At 47.6% G+C, this 26,080-nt stretch overlaps 1 protein-coding gene across 2 annotated transcripts in view; it reads right to left on the bottom strand.

Annotated features, from left to right (window-relative positions):
- Nucleotides 1-26,080, bottom strand: part of LOC119390936 (ubiquitin conjugation factor E4 B) — a 144,331-nt gene that overhangs the window by 75,252 nt on the left and 42,999 nt on the right. For both annotated transcript variants that reach the window (XM_037658652.2, XM_037658653.2), the window contains 8 exons: nucleotides 24,017-24,101; nucleotides 16,018-16,100; nucleotides 12,516-12,630; nucleotides 10,410-10,550; nucleotides 10,003-10,119; nucleotides 9,855-9,947; nucleotides 9,602-9,799; nucleotides 2,905-3,010 (listed from right to left, as the gene is read on the bottom strand). In XM_037658652.2, the coding sequence (XP_037514580.1) occupies nucleotides 2,905-3,010; nucleotides 9,602-9,799; nucleotides 9,855-9,947; nucleotides 10,003-10,119; nucleotides 10,410-10,550; nucleotides 12,516-12,630; nucleotides 16,018-16,100; nucleotides 24,017-24,101 (938 nt within the window). The remainder of the gene's footprint in view (nucleotides 1-2,904; nucleotides 3,011-9,601; nucleotides 9,800-9,854; nucleotides 9,948-10,002; nucleotides 10,120-10,409; nucleotides 10,551-12,515; nucleotides 12,631-16,017; nucleotides 16,101-24,016; nucleotides 24,102-26,080) is intronic.

The following is a 26,080-nucleotide window of genomic DNA, read 5'->3' as shown; positions in this document are numbered from 1 at the left end:
TGGTGGCCCACGTTACTACGTACAGTTGTGATGGTTGATTTCTGAAGACAACACGTCTATGGAGGAGCGTAAAAGCTTATTCATGACTTGCGCTGGAAGCCTTCTGTAACAGATCAGCGTGTAGGTGAACTCTCAACCGCACTACTAACACAGCATTTGACTTCTTGCGCAGCTGCCTTGCCGTGCACGGTCTTCTTTGTATCATTCTGTACGTGCATGTAAATAAAACAGAAGTTCAGGGGATGATGGAGGCCTGAAGAGGTGAAAAAATCCCTGAATAGGAAATGTCGCTGGAGCCACCGTTTCGACAAGTGGACGTGTCTGTCAATGCAGCAACAGCATGAAGCAGATGGCCTGCTATTAAACACTTATGCATAATTCTTGCCTCCTTTCTAGTGCTTTCTTCACCTTCATGCTAATTTATCCTTTCAATAGCTTCTCTCGGTCCTTGTTTCGCTTGGGCTAGGACACATGAGTGGTAAGAGCTAGTTCTTAATTTCAATAGCATTCCACTGGGTCACAAAACCAACTGGCCCATTACAACGCATTACAGAGCACACGATCAAGTTGAACACAAAAGAGAAAAACGAAGAAAGAGAGAACACAGTGTCACTTAACATGACCTTCTGACACAGCCACATGCGGAAAAAAGAAAAAGAAAATAACGCAATCTCTATAAAACTTGGTACATAACAATCCCTTCATGAAAGGCTCTCATACATTCTGTTTATCAGTTTCACTTTATGAAAGTATCGGCTAAGTGAGCATGTACTTAAAACCATGCTTTGCTGTGCTGGGTCAGCGCCTCCTCTATTTTTCAGTGCCTGGGCGAACGCTCTCCTCGGGCCATCGAGCGCGCGCTCCGCGTCCGCTCGCCGCTGCCGCGTGGTGGCGCTGTGCAAGTAGACTACGGGAAGCTGGCGCTGAACGGCCGCGCGTATCACGAAGCTCATGAATTCGTGTATGCATCCGAGTTTAATTGCATTTGTGCTTCTCGCAGGCTTTCACAGGTACGGGGGATGGAAAGAAACGCGAACATAGCGGCGCGCTGTTTTCATCACGCTCTAACCGTGGTGGAAACAGAAAGATGCTAGATGGTCTTTTATTGTGTCATGGATGACGTCGTGTTCTCATCAATCATCGAGGCTCTAATCACTTGAAAATAGATGCGAAACAGCAAAGAATGCAGATGCTGCATGTTTGCGTGTCTTTCCATCCCCGCTGTAAGTATTCCGCAGGCAGACTGTCAGGCCGTGCTGCCGGTTCGATACTTGCACTCCAGTTTGATAGTATTCGCGTTTTATTTTCTATTTCAGTCTATTGCAATCGCCTCAATGCCTTAGTATGTCATACTGTTGTGTTCCGCTCTGCAAATGGAACTGAAAGAAATCACGATTGTCTTTTTTTTTTCTTTCCCTTTATTGATAAAGAAAAGAAATCTCACAGGGTCCCTTATGCATTCACCTAAGGTTTTTATGAAAGGCGAAAGCGATCTTCTTTTTCTTCCAGTCAACGTATAGAACATTTCCTGCCTCCCTCCGAGATATTTCTGCGCCTAACGTGGTTTTCTTACAGCCTCAAGGATCGGAGGCATTGCAAGCTTTCTGCACATAAGCGGAGGCATGCACTGCCTCCGTGATCAGCCCATTTTTACCAAGCGAAGATGTAATATGACGACGTCACGTTAGTGACGTCATATGATGACGTCATCACGTAATTATTTTTTGCATCACTCGTGCTGGCGGCACCGACGGTCAATTTTCGCGTTTGATGAGGCATCTAAGGCTTTCGCCTTAATACACTGTTCGGCTGTCGTTCCATGCAATTCCAGCTGCCGTTGCCATTCGGTAGAGGTGGTTTGCAGTAATTAGGCGAGACAATTGGTCTCCTAATACATCTTCAAACTACACTAGAATATGCAGCCGTCATTTACAACGCGAAGATTTCATAGAATATAAAAAGCGGCAGCTTACGAAGGATGCAGTAGCGTCACTCTTTGCAGACTACCCTTCACAATTGCAGCCCAAGGTAACAACTGAATCAAGCATCGCAAGGATCCCTAAACGTGACCGTGTTGCGTCCGAACAGTCAACGAATGCATGTAGTACCAGTAGCAACGCTGCCTCGCGATCGCTGCCATGTGCGTGCAGCACTGACATTAGGTCCCGAAGCTGAAGAATCGGAGCCCATGGACACTACATGCGCTACCGGTGAAACAACCAACAATCATTATGTACATCGTCACTGGAAGTAGCTTAGTGACAATTCATGCTAATATTTAGCGCATGAACTCATGGCGTGCGTATAGTGTGCTCCACCAGTAGACGGTAGCACGTATCGGGGAACTTTAAGCGCCCAAGCTTTCAGTATGAGCTCTTGGCAAATGCTGCTTTCGGAAATCGACTTTCAGACAGCCAATAACCGACTCTCAGTCAAGCGAACGTAACGGTGACAAAACAATTTTACGCGCATCACTGGCATGCGCTCTCTCGAATCGGGCTAGCAGACGACGCGCGAGCGTCTCGATCAAATAGCCGCGAAAGACACATGCCTTCGAAATGGGCTGGTTGCCCAGAACGACAAGTGCTTCATGATTCCAGTTTACAAGTTTTCATTACACTCTAAACAACGCGAATACAGCCGAAAACTGAACCATATAGCAGCTTCGAATGCAGCCACGGCATTCGTTTCCGCGAGCGACGACGCGACGGCTGGTCTACTACGGTGGCGGCGCGCGGCGGCTAAAAGCCGCACTAACGCCGACGGTCGGTTCCCATTGCGCTCCGCTCCTTCGCCCAGGCACAGAAAAATAGAGGAGGCGCTGGCTGGGTTAATGCTATGGCTTTTGAATGCCCGACAGTTTGTATCCTGGTTGTGCTATGCAAAGAAGGCAAGGCAACTTACGTATCTCCTCAGAGAACTGCTCTGCCTCTGGGGTTGTCATGCAAAGCCGTGTGTCGGCTTTGATGTCAACTCGTGCTCCGTGGTAGAATGGGTATTGAGGATCCACCTGCATGGTAGAGATGCGTATGAGGTGTAGCGCATCACATAAATTACAACTACGCACTTCCAAAGCCCACTCAACAACAGTAAAAAATGGCACTGCTCTCTCCAGCATCAGTGCTGCTCTATGCAAATCTTGCACCAACGTAGTAATATAAATAGTGTTGAACACCAAAGTCACCAGAAAAATACTGCAATACTGAAATGACTACTGCAGGGTATCCGAGCTACATGATAGCAGCAGCTTGTGAGAAACTAATCAGAAAGATTAAGGGGGGATGCGGGAATTGTTTGTAACTTTTTAGTTTCTCGGCCTAGGTTGATGAAATTTGGCACACACACTACAAATCATCATAAAAAGAAAAATTTTAATTTTCATAAAGACATCTTTACTAGTTTTCATTTTATAAAAATTCACAAATTCCTTGCTCGTGGAAAGCCTGGCACAGTGATGAAACATGCTAGGAGGCTGGAACTACTTTGTATCTTTGCTCACATACTGTTTGGACTTGGACAGTTTTAGATTTTTCATTTTTTTACAGCCCTAATAATTTTCTGCTGAACATTAAGTGCAAATGCCTGTGTCTCAGCTAATCATGCCATACAGTAATTATGAAATAAGAAAAGAATGAAAGCCTAAACAAATATTCCAACACTGTGTCGAAGTACAGCGCAGTCTATGGATTACAATAAAACAAACATCATAAAAATCGATCCAGCCATAGTTGTGCTATGCTTTCCATGGGCGAAGAGGCATGCACAAAACACTCTTTTGAGAAAATGGACAACAAAGTTTTGGTTGCAGTTGACCCTATGCTAAAGCGCGCAAGGACAGTAATAATTGGTGTCCTTGCCAGGAGGCAATATTTTCGGCCACTTCTTCTTAATTTGGCCTGATTTAGGAGGTTTATTACCCCCTATCATTTACTGCAGACGCTTTTGTGCAGCCCCCTGGAATGCAAGTGCACCAGGCTGCATGTAAACATTGGGCATGTTGGACTGCATTGCTACTTTTGCAGCTGCGGAACGTGTTGTCAGGCGGCCTTAATATGGTGTATTAATTTGATGAAGCTTTGCGATCACCCCTGTCAACTACTAACGCCTAAAGATTCATTTTCTTGTACGATAAACAGCATCCGTGCCGTAGAGACGACGCCTTCTTGGCAGCCCGAAGCTAATGGCGACTTCGCCCCGAACTCGCCACAGAGCCGACGCCTTCTCAGCAGTCCGAAGCTGATGGCAACTTCGAATCGAACTATACCACAGACACATTTTCTCACATTATTAACATTTCTAAGTGAAACGAGAACGCTCTTCCGCTAGTGGGGACATTAGACGCCCGTTTTATCGAAACGGGACCAGGAATGCGAGCGCACGAAGCCAAGTACTAGTAAGCATTTTGATGATAAAGCGCTATGGTTTACATCGCTGTCGTTTATTACCGTCCCGGCAAGGGACGACACAACGTGCCGACAACCCATTCAGTACGCCCCAATCTAATGATGGATTCGCCCGATTCATGCAATACTGTCCCGTTTTCCTCCGTACAAATCTAAAGAGGCTTGCACTATGCCTCCCGTACACGCGTCACCTTTCGAACAGCGGCGATTCACGGCCGCGGAGTGATCAAGCAGCGAGCACTCCGCTCGTAAACACAGTGGTCGTCGCCGTGGCAACAAAGACAAGATACGACGCTGTGAATTGCACCATTTTAGCGCGATTCTACGCTTCTTTATCACCGACCTCACTTTCAAAATTATTTTTTTTTTTGGACACTTAAGAGTGCATTTTCAGTGTAATCGTTTAGATACTACGTAAATAAAGACCACAGATGCCAAAACGAGTGTTTTCCAAAAACTGATTTTTTTTGCTATTTTCGCGAATTGATCCCCGCATCCCCCCTCAACCCTTTGAGGGTTTACGCCGCACATGTTCGGCATCACCTAACAGGCACCAAAGGGTTTACGCTGTACATCTATGTCATTGCCTGTATGTTTAAAATGCGGGCCTTTTTTGATCATTTCTCTTGCTTGGCATGTGCTGCTGCCACACTTCGGGAATTCGTGGAATTTTTTTCTAGCAACGATGCCTCTCCGTTTCATTTTTATGCTCTACTACAACGGTGTGCCGGCTAGTTTCGGTTTTGTCCTTCGGCCGGTTCCCACTTACTGCACCTGCAAAAACTGATGGCTTTCTGGTTTGGAATGTTTCAAAAGGTGACGGATTTCTTACTATTTCATTTATTGCACTTCGGTAAGCGATTATGCCTGTTTTCATGCAGGCGCTGACTAACACAAACGACACCGTTGTGGTTGCGTTTCCCGTTTTGGGGACTTGCAAAAACCGCTTCCGTTTCCTTGGTGATAAGACGAATGATTATTACATGTATAGATTTCGGGCTTTTTAGTTTCCGGACGCGCTCACAACTACACAATTTTCTTCAGTGTGCTCACCCGCGCAGTTTGCTTGCGCTACGGAAGTGCACACCGGTTTCTCGGCTGCAAAAGTGAGTCTAGCGGCGACTGCTCCAAATCGCTGCTCAACTGGAGAATCAGAATCTGAATCTGAATCAATAAATGTCAGCCCATCATACGAGGAGTTACTCACGAGTTGAGACTCTGATGTTGATGAGTGAGCGACATCTCAAAAGTGGCTTTTCTCCTTCAGTCTTTCCACTTGACGCCACTTCATGCACTTATTTTTGTTTGTCTATGAACTACACAGACATTTATTGCAACGCATAATTTTTTAACAGTCGTATAGCTGTTTTTTATTATTTATCTTACTCATGAAAAAACCATGTGCATGTAACAGCACAAAAGATTTTTTTTTCTCACTTTACGGTCACCCAAAAAAGTTTTTGACAATTTTTTGCAAGCCCGTGAGGCGGCGAGGACACAGGGTCTCCGGTCCTCCTCGGGGGCGGCCTAGGCCCAGGCCACGAATTTGACGGAGTTCTTAATCAGGTTGCTACCACCACGACCACCTTTTTTCTTAAATAGATTCGTCTGAATAATTTATTAATTCAGCAATAAAAAAGTACACACTTTTGGGACACATCTCGCGAAAAAAATCAACCCTCAAAGGGTTAAGTGTGGCATCACTGCTTCACCTGCATAGAAGATGTGCTGTGATCCCTTACCAACATAATGTGTCACACAACTTGAAGAATGTTGCACAACGATGTGGCATGAGCATTGTTTCCCGCCCCTCAAACAATGGCCCATTTGCGTGCGCAAGTACATAATGAGTAAGACTCATAGGTCACCTAGCAATAGCCTTTTTGTTTGCTGTATTGACCACAGGTCACTTAATTGAAGGAGGTGTGAGGAAATGTTCACTCTCAACTAAAAAAGAAATTGAATCTAACGTGGATCTTTTTTACGACAAATCAACTCCAAATAAAAGTGCCTGCACGTAAAAACGAAACCGAAACCGTGTTGGCGACAGTCGGATACAATGTCATCGCCATCAGATATTGTTGCGAGTTCGTGTAGGATGCTTCTGCACGCGAGTGAGCTCTGCGCATTGTATTTGTTCCCTTGTGAAGTGCAAATGGTGATGTGCCGCTGTTATTATGAACGCTCACATCAAGAGAAAGTAATTTTGCTCGGTGAAGATAACTGCGTCACATCCTTTTAGCATGCTCGAGGCCTGTGACCAAGTACAACAAACAAAGGGAGGAGATCTTCAACTGTATGACGACCAGGAAAATTTTCCACAGTACGGAAACGTAAAAATATCCGGATCTCAAGGATGAGCTTTCCGACTATAACTGAAGCTACTCCATCTGGATATAGCTTGTCCCTGCATATGCGCACGCCATCTTAAAGCCAGGAAAACTGGATCGCAGAAGCACACGAACTGCCAAGGGAATAAGTTTTCTATTCTAAGAAGGCCTAATGTACCTGTCTCACTCTTTTTTTCTAATCGTCAACCTAGGGGCACGCAGGTTTTTCTTTTCCACCCGCTAATATTTGGCGGGCGTTAGATTACAGTAAAAAAGGTGATTTTTTTTGTCTCAGACAGTATCAGAGTGTCGCCATACAATGAGGCGTCAGCATAAAATTTCGTCAAATAACCGAGGTTTTTAATACATTATTTCTATGGGGGTTTTGCTGCATACAATGCGGGTCGTAAAATGCGGGTCATCGCAATACTGGGGAACGTATAATCGAGTGTCCGCTGCAGTGCTTTCACTCACTGTGGGAGTGGAAGTTTTACTGTAGAAAAGAAAGTTTCAGTTCACAGAAACTATGACCCGAAATGTTGACAAGTTGCATCGTTGCTTCCAGCAGTTTTTTCACCGTGTCTGTGCAATTAATTGATTGTCCTGTTTTGCCAATGTATGGTTTGTGACACAGTGGACACCCCACCATGTAAGTACTAATGTTTCAAATAGCACAGGTTAAATTGGATTTATTTCATGCACGTAACCACTTCTAGTGTTTTATATTGTAATTTTGAAGGTCTTTGCAAGTCTTACATCTGGGCCGAGAACAAGCTGTTAATTCTTACGAGCTACAAATTCTTGCCAAATAAAGCTTTGAAGGCTCAGGAAATGGATATTTACAGCGAAGCCTTTTTTTGATGCACTGCCGAAACTCATGCCACTTTGGCCGGAAGCATCTCTTGGTTACCATCACTGGCCTTTGAATAACTTCTACGCAATGGTGAAAGCACCTTAGAGGAATAAGTTGTGTTTGAGAAGTAGCTTGACCGTTTGGCAAGCGTAAGATTGGCAAATAACACACATTTTGGTTAGAACATAGCACTGCTCGTAACACGAAGTTTTGCAACTCCTGCAACTTACATCTTAAGACGACCACACTCTGTATGCTGTGGCAACGTGATGTGATAGCAATTGATGGTGCGGGTGAATGCTTCAGTGGTGTTGTTCACTGGGAGATCTAGAGCGGCTGCCGAAATCTTGCAGTAAGCACTCGGATTGCACTTAGCCGAACCTGCCAGTGGGACGGAGGAACGCTCCGCGTGAGATCATACCGGAAAATCTCTAGGCTCACATTACGTAAACTGGTTCTGGAAACTATTCCTGCTGCTTCCATGGCAACCTTGCCCGCAGCTGCAAAGTGTGACCAAGGTTGCTCGCAGCGGTACAAGCGCGCCATGGTGCCATTCCCAAGTTCGCCGCCGCCGCATCGTGCTGCGAGACCAGTTTAATGCGCGGTCGTGTTGTAGAAACGAAAGGAGCTCACTGGTGTTGAGCGGCGCGGGCACCAAGAAACGTCGATGCACTGACAAGCGAGCGTATACTGCATGTTTTATTAGGCGACAACCTCGTCGTGCAAGACCGCGTGGAAACGTAAGGTGCGCGTTACTTGCAAAATGCTCGTCTTCGCCGCGTTGAACGAACAGGCTACTCGCCTGCACCCGTGTCCGGTCCGGAGTGAAGCAGGCACGAAGAATGCACAAACGCACGCACACGGTATACAACAAGCGGCCCGATAGTGACGGCGTGAGCCGAGTAGGCGACGCGCTGCACGCAACTAGCCAGTGATGATCGGCGCCTCGTTGTGGCATCGCGCTTCAGTGAAACGGTGTCAATTCTTTGCAAAGGCGGTTTAATTCACTCGTGAGCACGCAGTGGGTGTCGCTTCACGACGCGAAAAGGCTTAACTTGTCACCGGAGGGGTTGTTAGAACTTTTTAATAAAAATGTTCAGAAAGAAAAAACGGCTTGATCGCTAAGTGCACGTTTTTAAGGGCATGTCCATATACAACAAACTACTGATATAACGACCACTTTTTGCGGCACTCTTGAGTTTGTTATAAACGGGTTCGACTGTATAAATATGAGTTTCATAAAGTTGCTATTGTAGGTTCCTGAGGCGAGGACACACTGATTAAGAATTCTGACTATGAGGTAATGGCAGAAGTAACGCCTGTTACTTTTTTTTGGTAACGGTAACGTGTTAACTTTTTTTATGGGTAACACGTTTCCTTTTTTCTTTAGCGTAATGGGTAACGTATTTAGTTGCTTTTTTTCGCCAATCCATACAACTGCGTGCGCTGCTTGTTCCATTTCTGCCCGAAACCGCAGCTTCGCAAAGGAGCAAGTGAGATATCATTTTAACATATGGTGTAGTAGCGCAAATTCGACGGGGACAAAGAGGACAAGAAGCAAAAAACACGACACTTGCTACTTGCCTTCGCCGCGCTGAACGAACGCATCCTCTTTGTCCCCGTCGAATTTGCGCTACTACACCATATGTTAAAATGATATCTCACCAACTAGCCCAGCTCTCAACCCTACTGAGCAAGTGAGAGCGATCTGGCATGGAGCAAGTTGCTTTGAAATGACCAGTCGAACGGGGGAACCTACTCCCGGTCGACGAGTGAAAAGCACATTCACCGCCATGGAGGAAGAACTCCTACTCTGGGTTGACCAGTGAAAAATGCCATTAATGTTTTGAATGTGGACTCCTGTGCCAATGCAACGCAGTTGTCAAACAATATGTCAGTGCAAGAGGGTCGCCATGGTGATAATGCAGAACTCAAAACGACAAAAGTACATTGCCTGTCGCTGGCAATAGTTGTCGAGCTCTGCAATCTGATCGCACACAGAGCGAATGGCTGACCTTGTCTGGCTGGACACGGAGGGCCAGCAGCTGCAGCACGGCAGCCAGGTTGAGCATGAAGCCGTCCGAGGCCACGTGGCGAGGCTCCACTTGGAGCTGGCAGCGCCGCTCGTTGGCCTTGAGCACCGACCCCAGCCACGTGAGCACTTCTTCCCGACACGACCGCACCAGGGAGCGCATCACCACGTGCAACTGGGCCTGCACGCGCAAACGTGAGTGCACACGAGACCGCCAAGGACGGCGGCTCACGCACCCTGGCAGTCTCCAACTTGCCCTGCAGCGTGTGGTGCGCCAGCTGCACGTGCTCTGGGTCCCGATCCTCGTAGTAGGCCCGCACGAGGCTAGGCTGCAGGACAATGTTGCGCTGTTTTGCACGGCCCAATAAGTGCAAGACTACTGACCTCGTCCTCGGCAAAAGGTGACAGGGCTAGGAAGGGGCCCAGCAGCGAGAGCCGGCTCAGCTCGCGGCCTCCACTGGCTGTCATAGGTGTGGGCAGCCACAAGGGGTCGTCCACCATCTGTCGGACAGGCAATGCACACAACATACACTGATGCACATAAAAACTGTGCTCCAAGTTATCTCGAAATTTTTAATGCTTACTTCAAAGTAAATTATAACAACTGCAAATTGCTGTAATTTTCAAGCCTTGCTCGTGAAAGCAAAAAAAAAAGAAGCACGAATGTACAAGTGCTGTTCCCTTGACTGCTTCTTTTATGACTAACCCATGACAAACCCATGAAGCAGCAGCAGACCATTAGCCAATACACCCAACAGGCTCAAGCAGAAAACAAGCTGTGCATCCTTTACCAACTGGCAGACCGGCCATCCTCCTTGAAAGCGCAACTGCGTCAGCTCCACCAGAGCAGCCAAGGGGGAATGGGGCACCTCCGACTGCAGAGAGCAGCTGCGCATGCGCTCCACCACTCCTCGCACCAAAGGAACAAACACCTGCGTTACCAGTGCATGTCTCGACTCAGGCACATGAATTGGGTGGTGCAGTATGGAGCTCAAATAAGTATGTCATGCATCACTACATGGAGAGAACATTTATAACGTATTTAGTTGATAAACAAGAAACATTATGTCATGGTGCAAAAAATGTTTAGTGAACAGATGAGCAATGCCTAGCCAAATACAGTCGATCCCGGGTATATCGAACTCGGATATATCGAATTATTGGCTATATTGAACAGCTGAGAAATCCCCTTGAATTTCCCATGCAAATGTATGGGGTTGGTGTGCACGTATATCGAACTCCCACACAGCGAAACATTCGCTATATCGAACGCTGCCCCGCGCCGAAGCACAGAAAGTGCATTTTTCCTAACAACTATTGATCATTTTTCGGCCGCGTTCTTGTAAGTTCCAATCCCTTGTCGCGCGCAGGTGATGAAATTGCGTTGCTCTAGTTCGTTGCGCAGCGCTTGTCAGTTCACCGGTATATTTGACGCGCAGTCCACAGGTTTTAATGCATGGGCTAGTGTTTTTCAAAGAGGCTGATTGCCGAGGGTACCAAAATGAGAATTCGAAGTGACTTGGCAGCCTTGTTGTAACGTTTGCATTCCCTTCCTTGTCTCTTCGCGCACGATGGCATGCGGACCCGCAAAGCATGGCCTTCGAGATCCGCAACCTCGTGACGTATTTTTAGTGTTTTCGGTTTTAAAATGCCGATCTCAGAGGCTACGCTTTTTTTCGCATTTCTCGCCAAAGTAGCGGCTGCTGTCTGCAAAGCCACAAGTGCCATCGGTATCGCCAACATGTCGACGGTGGAGAAATGTATCTTCGTGCGGGGTTGTCTCTTGCAGAATGTGTACTTCGCGCTTTGTTCTTGATAAATCGTCATTCGGGAGTCGAACTAAGCATTGTCCCGCTCGTAGCGATGAAAATGATGACCGGTGCTTGGAACGACGTCGAGTAAAGCACCGTCGCACACTGTTTCCTCACGGGCCTTGGTGCCAGGTGACGACTTCGGGCGCGTCATGACCGCCGACTACGGCGTACGGTGCGTTAGTGAATTTTGCGACTTCGCGTTTCCGGGCGTCGTATCAGACGGGAGCACAGCGAGTGACTTCATCGGTGCAGATAACGACGTAGCTGTTTCTTACTGCATCGATGCCGAGATCATAGCTGACGTTGCCGGTGCTGCGGAAATGGACCCGTGCGGTTTGAAGATGCCAGCCGCCGTTGCCACCGCTAAACCCTTTACCGCGCTACAGAGCTTGCATCAGCGTTCAGCGTCGATCACCGCTGTTGTGGCGTAAGGTGCTGAATTTACTTATTTGGAAAGCTTCAATAATATTGACGATGACTTGATGAATACACGGCGCGCAAGAAGCAAGACAAGTTGACGGACTTTTTTCATGCGAAATAAAGTGCGCTAACTTGCAAAAGAAGTTCTCGCCTTGTTCTTTAGCATATGTGAGCGAATCGTCATGTTCGCGCTTTTTACGATTTCAGAAAACTGTGTCGAGGCCTGCAGTGCTTTAATTAAAGCCTTACATACGCATATTTCGTATTTCGAATTATCGATATATCGAACTATTTCGCGGTCCCCTTCGAGTTCGATATATCCGGGATCGACTGTACAATGCAAACAGTGCTGACAAAAACACTTTAACAAATCCAGTATACGGTCGAACCAACTTATAACGGCAACGGTTTTAACAATATTTATTTGGATGCAGTTTCAATGAGTAGCACAGGAAAATCTTAAGTGCACCGAAGTATGGTCGTTATAACCAATAGATTGTTATATCTGGAATCATTATAAGCAGGTTCCACTGTACCCCATTTTCTGGCTAATTCTTTAGCTTTTGGGTTGTTTCAGATAATTGGGAATCACGCTTAATTAGGATATTCCTCCTGGTCCCGACGCCTTCGAATGAACAAGCTGTAGTTACATTAACCACTGACCTGACGCATGCAGTCGTGGTCACCAGCAGCCACTTCCAGCACCTCTTGGAGGAATCCACTGGGTAGTCGCTGCTCCAGCAGGGGATCCAGCAGCAGGCTTCGTTTCCAGGAGGCACTAATAGGAGTACATAAGAGTGCCGTGCTAGAAACATTTCGTTACACACAATATACTAAGTCAAAAAGAGAAAATCATAAAACTCTTCGAAAAAAAATTGGGGCAAAGAGTGAGGAAGCGGCAGAGCTGGTGGCATTGCCCTCCTCCTCACTCTCACTTTCCCATGCAAAATGGTCATGCAAGAAGACCATGTTTTCGCTTTGGACACAGTAATACAGAGGACGCAGTTCAAAGCCAGCAGAGCCTAGGCATCGAAGTTCATGAAGTGGGCTGTCTTGACAATGATTATAGTTGCAAACAACTTCAGAAGGCAGTGGCATCTCCAGTTCAAACCCCACCTGCACCCAGAGCACTCGACTGGCGTCATAAGTGGCATGGTCGGTGACCCTGTTGTCACAGGAGCAGGCCTGTGTGTTTAGTTGCGGAGGCAATCATCAGCGGCCACAGTCACCTAGGACTTCTTAACTTCTGTCTGACTCTAGTGAGGACAAACGGTCATTCCAGCCACTACATTAATGAATTTCCATTATAAAATGCGCTTTTCTTTTAAGGTCCAATATGGGGGACTGTTCAGCTTACAATTGTGTAAATAGAGTAACTTTGTTTTGCAAGGGCCGAAAAAGCTGATTTATATTAATTTTATTATGTAATTTGTTAAAAGACTTGAAGTGTTTGTTTAGAAGACCTGATGGCAACAGAAGCAACAATGAAGTCCTCATTTTTGCCTTCTGTTTGATACATTTCTCCTGACAGACAAATCTCGCAGGGCAAGTCAACAAGTGGCCTCTTGCAGGGTGCATTGCTTGAGCCTCGTGACGTGCTTTACTTGAGGAGTACTATGTGCAGAACATCGGCCCCTAGTGGTGAGGCGCACTATTACATAACCTCACTAGAGCGATGGATGAAAAAATCAATAAACAGGGGGTGTGTGCTCAAGCCGACGTCTCTACAAGTGGACTTGTCTAGGTTGGAACTGGCTGGAAAGTGATAGAGGATGACAAATGGGCCAACACAGTGTGCTAAGAACTTTGTGCACAGACCGTGCTCCCATAGTGGTGTCCATGACCATGCTGACTAGAGACGTACCACATTTACACAATTGTAGGTCGACCCATTTTATCAAAATTTGAAATCCCAAGGTGAGGGGCTCAACCTACAATTGAAACAGAAACTAGTACCGTCAGTTTCGACAGGACAAACGAGAGATGCTGTGGCATGGTTACATTACGTTTGTGTTCCGGCTCTACCTGTAACATATGCCGTATTTTCTCAGCAATAACCCGCACTCTCAGCAACGATTTGCAGGAAATTTTCTAAACATAATCCCCGCGCATTGCCACGAAGCCAGCTTCCCTGCACAGCTGTGAAGCACAGCCGTGAAGCCAACTTTGCACAACGGAATTCGCGTTTTTTTTTTCCTTGACTTCACTAAACATGTTGAGGGGCTAGTTCGTGATACATTCCCACTTAAAATATTCCAGCGCTACTTTTTACGTGGACAGGACAGAGAAGTACATGACAGAACAGGCAACTATGGAGTCGGCACCCATCTATGCATTTCTCTGTTCTGTCCTCATAAAAAAGCAGTGCTGAAATATTTCAAGGAAGAATTGTCTTGACATAAGCTCTACATTTTCTGTATGTTTGTGTGGGTTACACACAAGAAAGACGGGTAATTATTTCGCGCGCTTGTTCTGAAGAAATTTTTCTTTTTCAACCTTTACGAAACCACTGTTCGAAGCCACTGGTTTTGGTTATCGACACCCACTGGACTCGGGGGCCGAAGTTTTGTTATTTACCGTTAAAACGACCGTTGGCCGGGCGGCTATGCGAACATTCACCGGCACCACCAGACCCGTCAGGCTGCATGTGTGCTTGATCATCGCGCTTAATCGTCATGAGGGCCACAGGCCAAGAAAACTTTCGGTGCTCATTCACAACAGCGCTCAAGAGGGCTGCCAATAGCATTCTACATGCTGGAAAAAAACGAATAAGTGCGCGGCTGGAAGCAAACTGCGAGTTTTTCAACAGGCGGTGTGACAGAGGCAAACTGCAGTGCGAGCAAATTTTTCACTTGTGATACCAAGCGCTGGGGTTCTCACGTGCAGAAGTCTGGGCACTTTACGTAGCTTGCAGTGGACGTGATAGGTTTCTCATCGTGGTACGCAAAACTGTCACGCAAGAAGCCCACGCCTTCACATCGGAAACGGGGATGCCGAGGACGTACTCTGCGGCCAGCAGGGCCTGGGCATTAAGAAAGGGGATGGCTTGACAATGACGAGTGAACACGTGTGGTCAGTCCAGCGGCTACGTAAATAAATTTTCTTTATGAAATGCACTAATGTGTTCTTTTTTTGTTTTTGTTTTTTTGCCATGCAAATTTTTGAAGGCCGACCTACATTCGAGTCGACTTACAATTGCGTAAATACGGTAGGTAAGAGGTGGTGCTTGCTGTCATATCTTGCCTTTGATGTGTTCTTTGAAGCTAGTGTGCACAGACGAGCGAGTTGACAAGCTTCTTCTGCATGACAGTCTCGGCTATTGATAGATTGTCAGCAGCCGACAAAGGGAGAATAGTGTCCCAAACATGAGAGGGTGTGCTTTGGGAAGGAAGAGTGGGTGACAGCAAGTCATCTAGAGTCATGCTGTATTGAATTCAGATGTTATAAACGGCAAAATCTTGTCCCAGTTCTTATGACCTGATGCCACGCACATTGAAAGCATGTTGGTAAGCGTCTGGTTCACCCACTCTGCAAGCCCATTTGTTTGAGGACTGTAGTGCATAGAATGTAGAAAGGTGGTAACCCCTTTGCAACATCTGCAGAGAACAGGCTTCCACGGTAACTGATTATCACTTGTGGTGGCCCATGACAGAGGATGATTGGATAGAGCAAGCAAAGAGACTCGGCAGCAGGAGTCGTGCAGGGGATCTTGCTGTAACGTGCAAGGTGGTAAACGCACACTACTATCCAGTGCTCACCCACGGAAAAAGTCTCGAAGATTCTGTGGCACGAGTGAAGTGCAACAAACGTAAATTCCCTAAACCTAAGCAAAAAGTGCGGGAGTCGAGTTTATTCCGCTAAAACTTGCAGCACATAAAAATGACCTTCATGAAAGTTTAGTGCCACTGAAAGCGTGAGAATGACATTTCACGGCCATTGCACAAGCATGCGTAATCAGACTTTATACTAGTGCCGACTGAGTTAAAAATAGGCATGTCATATAAGAATTTGTTACACGGAGATCACAACATGTAGCGGTGTGTCTTATACACCAGGAAATATGGTACAAGCTTCGAAATTCACAGCCATGTCTATGACTTGGTTAAATTAAGAAGTTAGAGCTTATTATGCATGGGTGCCCGAACAGTCAACAGGCCCTCCTCACCTGGGTCCAGCCAGAACGCCTCGCAACAGCAGCACGGCCTGCCGCACTGCTTGCGTTCGCACCTCCTGCAACACCAACGGGTCCTGCGTGCACAATTACCACCTTATCTTGTCACACGGGCTCAGTCGGTTTCCCAACAGCCAGTCTCTCTACACTTTGAAACACTGCTTCATACACACACCTACCACCACTTATTATCTAAAACTTGGGGCACAAATACGGCCAAGGTTATTGCTAAAAAATGGTAAAAACTACGCCTTGGAACAGGGCACAGGATAGAAGTGGACTGGACCAGCGCAGATTGAAAACCAATTTATTGGAGCGACACCTCTTTCTCACAACAGCAAAGTGCATGCGCAACAGTCATACATAGCCGCACATCCTAAGATAACAATTTAACAACCAATAAAGTCAAGTTCTTTCTTGGACAGGGAGGAGATGCCAACTAATGCAGACGTGTAAACATCAGCTCCCGCATGTTCAAATGTTTTCCGTTGGAAGTTTTGCTCCGTGTTTGATGCCTTTTGCTCCAGTTGACACCTAAAGTCGTGAGGACCACGTGGACACCAAATTTGTCCCAGTGGTTGGACTTTTTACCAACTTTTTGAGGAACTTTTTGCTCGACCACGCCACGACTTGCTAAGCCTAACGCTGGGCTTAGTTCATTTGTGCGATTCAAGATGGCTATTCAAGTCACCGTGCAAAGGGAGGACATTTCTGCCGAAGAATTTCAGTGTGCTGGGTGGAGAACGGCACTTTCGAAGTGCAAATAAACTAAAGAGCCTCTGCCCTCAGCGGGCGTTCAAGTCACCGGCCCGCCATATGGCGAGAACGGCGGCTCCCAATCTCCTGCCAAAGTGAAGAAATGCTTCGTGAACGCGTCGAGACTGCCTCGTCTACCAAGGGAGCACTTTAAAGTCATCGTTCGGCCCCGGGGAGGCGTAAACGTAAAGAATACCAGGATTGCTCAAGCCCTCACGCCGGGCGGGTCTCTCTGCTGCGGATATCATGGAAAACATCATTTGTCCTAATGCTAAGCAAGACGCATCGCATCGCAACGCATCGCAAGCCAACGCCAGGGCCTGTGCAAGATTGGAGGCCATCACCGTTGATTAAGCAGCCTACGAAGTCAGCTCATACATCGCTGCGCCCAAAAACACATGCAAGGGCATCATCAGAAACATTGATGTGGAGATTGATCAGGAAGAGCTCAGAAGACTGATTGTTCAGCTCAGGAATCCCAATGTTCTTGAAGTGAGGCGAACCAAGAATTCCACCATGGTCGTTATTCTTTTCGAAGGACTTAAATGTCCCAAATTACGTCATGTGCGGCCCCAGCATGATCAGGTGCACCCTCTACAGAAGGCAGACGGATGTCTGCTACGCGAGCGGTCGACTCGGCCACAAAGCTGACGTGTGCCCCACTCCGGAGAATGCGATCTGCCGGGGTTGTGGATTCAACTACCCTGGCGACCAGCACGCTTGCTAGCCAAAGTACGTCCTCCGTGAAGGGCCTCATCCCACGGCTGACAGAACCTGTAGGCACAAATTCAAAGTACCTTACATCATCAGACAGAGAAGAAGGGAGCGACACAACTTCGACAAGGATTTTTCACTATTAGACGGGCTGTCCGAACTGGCCAGCAAGTCCAGGTCTTGAAGCACAGCCCGGGGAACCAAGGGAGGTGCGGCAAGACCTCCCTCGAGGGGGTGCTCCCGATCCAGGGGCCGCTCCCGGTACAGGAGCCGTTCTCAGTCCAAGGGCCCAGTCGTTCGTATACAGGTGCCTGCTGCCACGGAGACCAAGTGAGCCAACCGCGTCAAAGGATCCCCGAAACAGGTAACGGGGGTATGCCGCCAGCGCAAAACAATAGTTGAATAATTCAGTTGGAAAGAGAGAATGCCGCAATAAAAGAGGCAAGTGAGCAACTTCGGGCATGGATGGTTGAAGTTAGGAAGGCTAATCACGCTAAGAGTGAGGTTCCACAATCTCCTCAGGTCATTAGAGTGGAAACACCCATGGGAGTCCCCATGGAGGCACCATGTACTGTTCGTCCAGCCAAAAAGAGGGCTTTGACAAGGCTCATGCAGGACGAAGGGCTAGAAAGCTTTAAGATGGAGATCAGGGATATGTTCAAGTTGCTTAGCGAAACAGTAGCAATGGTTAACGTTAAGGTCGATAGCTTGGCTGACAAGTTCAACGCGACGCTAAGGTCAGCGCACTCGAAAGCAAGTGCAAATCTTTCGAGCCTAGCCATGGAGGATCCGCCTAAATAATTCAGGATTTGGCAATGGAACTGCTGGAGGTTCCACCGCAAGAGGGCGGTCCTTCAGCAGTTCATTTGTTCTCACTCAGAAAAGCCACATGTCATTTTGCTTCAGGAGACACTTTCGGATTCGGTCGTTCTAGCAGGTTACAAATTGCACGCTGTTTATGGCGACAGATAGAGAGGCATCTGCACGCTTGTCTTTAAGATATGCACCTTTGCCATGCATGATCTCTCTATGGACACCGGTAAGGTGGGAGACTCACTGGTTTAAATTATTCTGGGGGGCCAGTTCGAGTGTAGCGTTTTCATTCTTCACATTTATAGTTTGCCAAGGGACTTGAGACCGAGGCGCACGCCACTCTTGAGTAGGGTTATCTGTGGTCTTCCCGTAAAGGTGACTTGTGGCAAGCTGCGGCGAACCTGGACCTCACCCTGGCCACGGACCCAGCCTTCCCAACCAGGATGGGCAACTCTTGTGCGAGAGACACCATACCAGATCTTACCTTTGTTAAAAATGTTGAACCTGCTGCTTGGTACAACATGAACATGGATCTGGGGAGCGACCATAATATCCTACCTACCCACATCAGCGTAAAGGGTAAACCCCTAAGACAATTTGCTCTCACGGATTGGGATCACTTCCGGAATATTAGAAAAGAACGAGCACAAGCTCAAGATTCACACTACAGCCTGGAACAACGGGCCACACAGCTCAAGGGAGGCGTTAATTAGGCGACAAAAAAAGGTCCACGTGGATTTGGAAACTGACAGGATAGACAGCCGCCTCGCGCATCGTCTAGAGGCCAAGAAATCGTTACTCCATAGATGGAAGGGGCAGAGGCTCAATCGTCGGCTCCGCAAGAAGATTGCAGAACTCAACCGTTCCATCGAGGACCACTACCAGACTCTCACGAGGCAACAGTGGGATGAGGTGTGCAATTCTGTTGATGGCCAAATGAGAATAGGAGGCAAGTGGAATTTGCTTAACACCTTTTGAACAAGTCAAATTCCAAGACTATTCAACGGCAAGCCATTGCTAAAATTCTCCATGCGGCCAGACAGTCTGAATCTGAAGACACCATACTGGACGGGTTGCCTCGCAGATACCTACCTGTTGGCTCCTCTAGCTGTTCTGACTATCCATCCTACACAGTGAACTGCCTACGGATCTTTTTCTACAGTTTCAGTTTCGTTCTTCCCGAGGCGTGGGTAGTGGGGTACGTTGCAAAGCACTCAAGCAGTGCCTTTGTTGTTCAAAGAGGCTGAAGACCGCTAGGTTTCTTGGTTTGTTGCCACGTTGCAGCTTTACAGTTTGTATTTGACAGCTTTAGCAAAGCACTGTGCACTCACCGCTGCGCATAGATGTAGCATCCCATGCCAGTGCAGGAAATTGCACAGAGTTCACGTTCTGTGATAAGCGCTACTTGTCAAAACTCTTTCAAATCGACTGCAAAACGATGCCGAAACTAAGTAGACGCACCGTCACGCTCCTCTGACTTGACGTCACAAAAAAACGAGAGATGCGTTGGGGGCAGGCCACTTGGACAGATGCACCTGGCATCGCAGCAGATGATATGTCAAGTGTTTCTCACTCAATATGTTACTTTTATTTCCATAAATAGATAATGCGTACTTTCAAGGGAAAGACAAGCGCGTTTGTTTCAAGTGTCGTAAAGAAAATAATTCATTATATTGTGATGCCAAATCTGGGACGCAATCGAAGAGCAATGCATACCCTGGTGGTTGAATTTGTCCAGGTTTCAGTTCCATCTCACGGTCACGCAAACTTTTTAAAATAAGTTTTATGCCCCAAAGAATGAAGCAAGTTTTAACTGGAAGTAACTTCATATCACTTTGTTTTACACTCGGCAAGCAAGCGTTGCGAATCTCAAGAACCTAATCCATCCGAAGCAAATCCGAAGCCTGTACTTCCCATCATTCCCATGGTGGTTGAAGCGCCGCTCAAGGAGCCCGCGTAGACACTAGCTCCAGATTCCCCTCTAGGCATTACTGTAAGAAACTCTATGGTCGAATGTGTCTGCGGTAAAGCGTTTTGCTAAGGCAGTGACTACGGTGACGGGGCCCGTCAGCGCAGTACTATCGTAAGCGTGAAGGGGCCCGTCACCGTAAACCAGTGGCTACGGTGGTGAGGTTGCCCATCAGCGTAGTGATAATAAAAGTGAGGGGACCCATCAGCGCAGTAAAATCGTAAAAATGAGGGGGCCCGTCACCTAAAGTAATACGGTGACGGGCCTTGTCTCGAGCCCTCGCTGTTCTTTCGTCATCGTACAGCGATCACATCACACTGGCGGAGATACAGGCAGACTTGGTTGCACATAAGCGGAAATGCGTGCAGCAACGCATTGACAACTTTTTTCGGCCACCGGGACACTGAAAAAAAGTATTTTTTTTTCTGATGCACTCCTTTTTTCGGACATTTGATAATTCGGACTTATTTACGTTCCCCATGGAGTCCGAATTATTGGTCGTCGACTGTATTACATATGTTGCTGCCATGCAAGCTTGGTAAGGATTCCAAAAGAAGCTGGAAACCAGTTGAGCAGGCGGTCTTTTCCTCCTCCGCACAGCAAGTTATTTAGACCTCAGGCCATCACATTTAGAATGCTGCAGGACAGGTCTATCTTTCCTCAGCATCGCGTCTTCGGAGGCTTTCAAGTCTACCTGCCCTGATTGCGGGGAGGTTAGTAACCTTGAACATATGCTCTGGCAGTGCCCCTCGTTACGGGGCCTGAGTCGGATCATAGAACTGGATTTGGACTCTGGCTTATGAAGTCCAGAGTTTCTACCACAACTACGGGCCGTCCAGAAAGCCCATGATGCAGGAGTGAGGCTAGGCTTCCCCGTCCTCACAAGGGAGCGGCCCACGCCGTTGCTCTAAAGGTGTAGCATTTCTCAAGACACAAATAAAGTTCTGTGTCTGTGTGCCTGTTTCTTGCACAGGTGTAAAGATGCCTCACTAACACACTTATCAGGCCCGTTATCTTATTATACGTAAGGCTTCGATGATTTCAAGCGCCTTTTTGTCTTTTGCGCGGTCGATAATCTTGGCGTACCTGGAAAGCAGCATGCATTTTTCCTTTTTTTCATTTTACGTGACTGGCAATGTCTAGCTAAGTGCATCCCACTGTGTTGACTCAAAGAATTACTGTGCCCTTGAAGACACTTATTAATGCAGTGTCCCATCTGCCTGACATATACTGAACCACAGCCAAAGGAATCTCATAGACAACTTCTATTTTACAGGGCACCTACTTAGTTCTGTGAGTGATTCCACAGCCTGCTTTCTTTCGAAAGTTTTGGTTGTTTGTTAATATTATTTACAGCAGTAGCTCACACCCTCTGTGCAGCACGAAAAGCCATGGATGTGCCCAGTCTGGCCACCCTGGGAAGGGACGGCATCTTGCCAGAATAAACATGTCTGCCTGACGTGTGTATGTGTTGTGCGTGTGCCGAATCCACCACATCCGACGTGACCCGGAGTGCGTATCGCAGACCCACCTATAACATGGTGTGAGATGTGGTTTCTCCTGGCTAACAACAGTAACTATATCTATCGGAGCGATGGCATCGTTCCTGCCAACGGTTCCGCCGTTCTCGTAGAGCGCCAACCCCGCAGAGGACTGGAGAGTATGGAAGCAAAAGTGTGACACCTTTGAAGTGGCCGCAAAATACCACAAGGAAGATGATGAGACACGGCTCGCACTGTTACCACACGTCGGAGGGCCGGAACTCTTGCAGAAATACCAAACCCTTGTGTTTCCGTCGGCGGAGTGTAAATACAAAGGCGGGGAATGCCTTGTCCAGCACTTCGCGAAGTGCCGCAACACGACTCATGCACCCTATGTTTTTGACAACATCAGCCAGGCACCAGGTCAGTCTTCCGAGCATTTTCACATGCAGTTGCCAAACAAGGGGATCAATGTTCGTTTGGCACCCCACGCGACCGTATGACCACAGATCGGTCGGTCCTTGGAATTAATGACAGCGCACTCAGAGAACGACTCCTACGTGAGAAAACGCTTACGCTTGAGAGCGTGATGGATCAATGCATGGCGGCGCAATTGTCAAAGATGGACGTATGCGCAAGAAATACAACCTCAGAAAAGCGAGGTGTCCGCACTTAATCGTTGCACCCAACCAGCTTCGCAACATGTTGACAAGCGAGAAAAACCCTGGGGAGGCGCACCGTCGTACCGTCAGCTACCACAGCATCAATCTAATGCACAAAAAGCCTGCTTGAGGTGTCGTCAGCAGCACCAGCCACGACAGTGTCCAGCATTTGGCCAACAGTGTCACAACTGTGGAAAATTCAACCACTATGCAGCATTGTGTCAGCAGCCACAGTCAATGCACCCATACCAGTCAAACCAGCCGCGTGTCTTGCGAGCACTGCAAGAGACAGTGAAGATGTGCCACTTTCATTAGATGTGCTGACAGTTCGCGCAGTCCACCGCACGCCATCATGGCTCCAGACAATCAGGACATGATGTCTCATTCAAACTGGACACTGGTTCTGACGTGAACCTCATCTCCGCAGATGAACTGCACAAATGGCCCAATCCCCCAGTGCTCACTGATCCAAGTGCGTGCGTAACCACCTACACTGGCGATCCGCTGCCATTGCAGGGAAAGTGTCGTCTTAAGTGCTGCTCATTAGACACATTAGCAACATTGAAGTTCTGTGTAATTGATTTTCCAGCTGCTCCCACCTTGGGGCTAGATGCCTGCCGCAAGCTGAAGCTTATTCAGCGTGTCAACCAACTGGACTACAGCATGACTGTCACCAAGCAAGCAAGAAAATAGACACCACAAAGCATCATTGAAGAGTTCAGTGATGTACTTGAGGGAACAGGACATCTCCCGGGAGAATTTACAATAATTCTCAATGCAAATGCACAACCATTCATAGCCGCACCACATAAAATCCGAGCGGCCATACAAGACAAAGTCAAACAAGAATTACAGCGCCTTGAGGAAAAACATGTCACCACAAAGGTCACTGAACACACAGATTGGGCCAGTCCAGTGGTTGTCATCACCAAAAAGGACGGCTCTCTTGAGATTTGCCTTGACCCCCGAAAGCTCATTTAGGCCTTCGAGCGCCCACACTAACAAATGCCAACATTCGAAACTCTCCTCTCAAAGCAACATGGCTCTTAGGTGTTCACCCTGCTCAATGCCTCCCATGCTTTTCATCACATGAGGCTGGACGATGCCAGTTCTCGGCTGTGCACATTCACAACACCTTATGGGCGCTACCGGTTTCTTCACCTTCTCCCACTGTCTGATGAAACATGTGCCATGAATATATGAAGATACCACTGCACAACACCTGGACATAGCATAAGATAAGACAATGCAAATTACTACTTCGAGAACAATTACACATTTGTACTTGTAAATGCAACTGAAAGCAAACCAAACAAGTACATATTTTTTCATTTACACCCTGCTAGCCGTGACTATAACAAACTTCACAATTTCTGCAAACATGCCAGCATGGCTGAAGTTAGCAATTACTTGTCACTGCGCACACAAACAAATTGCTGCTTTTTTATAACTGATTAATTTTGTTCTCATCCTATCCCTAATGTAATATCTGAACAGCCCTGAAGGTAGGTCACTGATATAATCTCTCTTTATATCTTTTTGTTTACTTCAATATTGTTGCCACTTGGTTTCCTCTTGTAATGGCAGTGAAAACTTACCCGTGGGTTGGTCCTCTCCTTTAGGCCAGCACGGTCATAGCAGGAGAGCAGGTACTCCAGCACATGCCTGTGACCCTCGTCCACCCTGCACATTGGCCAACACAAGAAGCACCTCTAAGCTGTGCATATCGCCAACAGTATCCCCAGAATGACCGCATACTTTAGATCAATGCCTTGGCGATCATCTTTTGTGAGTGCACCAGTGCTATGGTAAAACTGCAACAAATGCACGCTCCCATACGCTCCCGTAGGCGTGCGCACAGTGGAGGGCGGGCTGCAACCAAGTCTACCCTACATCAGTCGGACGTGTCTCATCACTGTTTAATGCACAGGCCATGCAGATTTCTGATGACAATGGCAGCAGAGGACTCCTGATGCTGCAGCACTTCCCACCACCTTGACCTCCAGAAAGCTGGGGACCAAACGCAGGCTGTGAGAGGCACGTTTGTTTTCATTTCTGCATCCATTGTGAGGCTTGTTTTCTTTCAGACTTCCCAACACCTTGACCCCCAGAAAGCCGGGGACCAAAGGCAGGCTGTTGTGAAAGGCACATTCGTTTTTATTTCTGCATCTATTGTGAGGCTTGTTTTCTTTCAGGCTTCCCACCCCCTTGACCCCCGGAAAGCCGGGAATCAAAGGCAGGCTGTTGTGAGAGGCACGTTTGTTTTCATTTCTGCATCCATTGTGAGGCTTGTTTTCTTTCAGACTTCCCAACACCTTGACCCCCAGAAAGCCGGGGACCAAAGGCAGGCTGTTGTGAAAGGCACATTCGTTTTTATTTCTGCATCTATTGTGAGGCTTGTTTTCTTTCAGGCTTCCCACCCCCTTGACCCCCGGAAAGCCGGGAATCAAAGGCAGGCTGTTGTGAGAGGCACGTTTGTTTTCATTTCTGCATCCATTGTGAGGCTTGTTTTCTTTCAGACTTCCCAACACCTTGACCCCCAGAAAGCTGGGGACCAAAGGCAGGCTGTTGTGAAAGGCACATTCGTTTTTATTTCTGCATCTATTGTGAGGCTTGTTTTCTTTCAGGCTTCCCACCCCCTTGACCCCCGGAAAGCCGGGAATCAAAGGCAGGCTGTTGTGAGAGGCACATTTGTTTTCATTTCTGCATCCATTGTGAGGCTTGTTTTCTTTCAGACTTCCCAACACCTTGACCCCCAGAAAGCCGGGGACCAAAGGCAGGCTGTTGTGAAAGGCACATTCGTTTTTATTTCTGCATCTATTGTGAGGCTTGTTTTCTTTCAGGCTTCCCACCCCCTTGACCCCCGGAAAGTCGGGAATCAAAGGCAGGCTGTTGTGAGAGGCACGTTTCTTTTCATTCCTGCATCCATTGTGAGGCTTGTTTTCTTTCAGGCTTCCCACCCCCTTGACCCCCGGAAAGCCGGGAATCAAAGGCAGGCTGTTGTGAGAGGCACGTTTGTTTTCATTTCTGCATCCATTGTGAGGCTTGTTTTCTTTCAGGCTTCCCACCCCCTTGACCCCCGGAAAGCTGGGGACCAAAGGCAGGCTGTTGTGAAAGGCACGTTTGTTTTTATTTCTGCATCTATTGTGAGGCTTGTTTTCTTTCAGGCTTCCCACCCCCTTGACCCCCGGAAAGCCGGGAATCAAAGGCAGGCTGTTGTGAGAGGCACATTTGTTTTCATTTCTGCATCCATTGTGAGGCTTGTTTTCTTTCAGACTTCCCAACACCTTGACCCCCAGAAAGCCGGGGACCAAAGGCAGGCTGTTGTGAAAGGCACGTTCGTTTTTATTTCTGCATCTATTGTGAGGCTTGTTTTCTTTCAGGCTTCCCACCCCCTTGACCCCCGGAAAGTCGGGAATCAAAGGCAGGCTGTTGTGAGAGGCACGTTTCTTTTCATTCCTGCATCCATTGTGACGGCTTGTTTTCTTTCAGACTTCCCAAGACCTTGACCCCCAGAAAGCCGGGGACCAAAGGCAGGCTGTTGTGAAAGGCACATTCGTTTTTATTTCTGCATCTATTGTGAGGCTTGTTTTCTTTCAGGCTTCCCACCCCCTTGACCCCCGGAAAGCCGGGAATCAAAGGCAGGCTGTTGTGAGAGGCAC

This window comes from Rhipicephalus sanguineus, chromosome 4 (genome assembly GCF_013339695.2).
Source record: "Rhipicephalus sanguineus isolate Rsan-2018 chromosome 4, BIME_Rsan_1.4, whole genome shotgun sequence".
Lineage (NCBI taxonomy): Eukaryota > Metazoa > Arthropoda > Arachnida > Ixodida > Ixodidae > Rhipicephalus > Rhipicephalus sanguineus.
The sequence above is the reverse complement of the archived record's forward strand: the minus strand, read 5'-3'. Positions and strand labels throughout refer to the sequence as shown.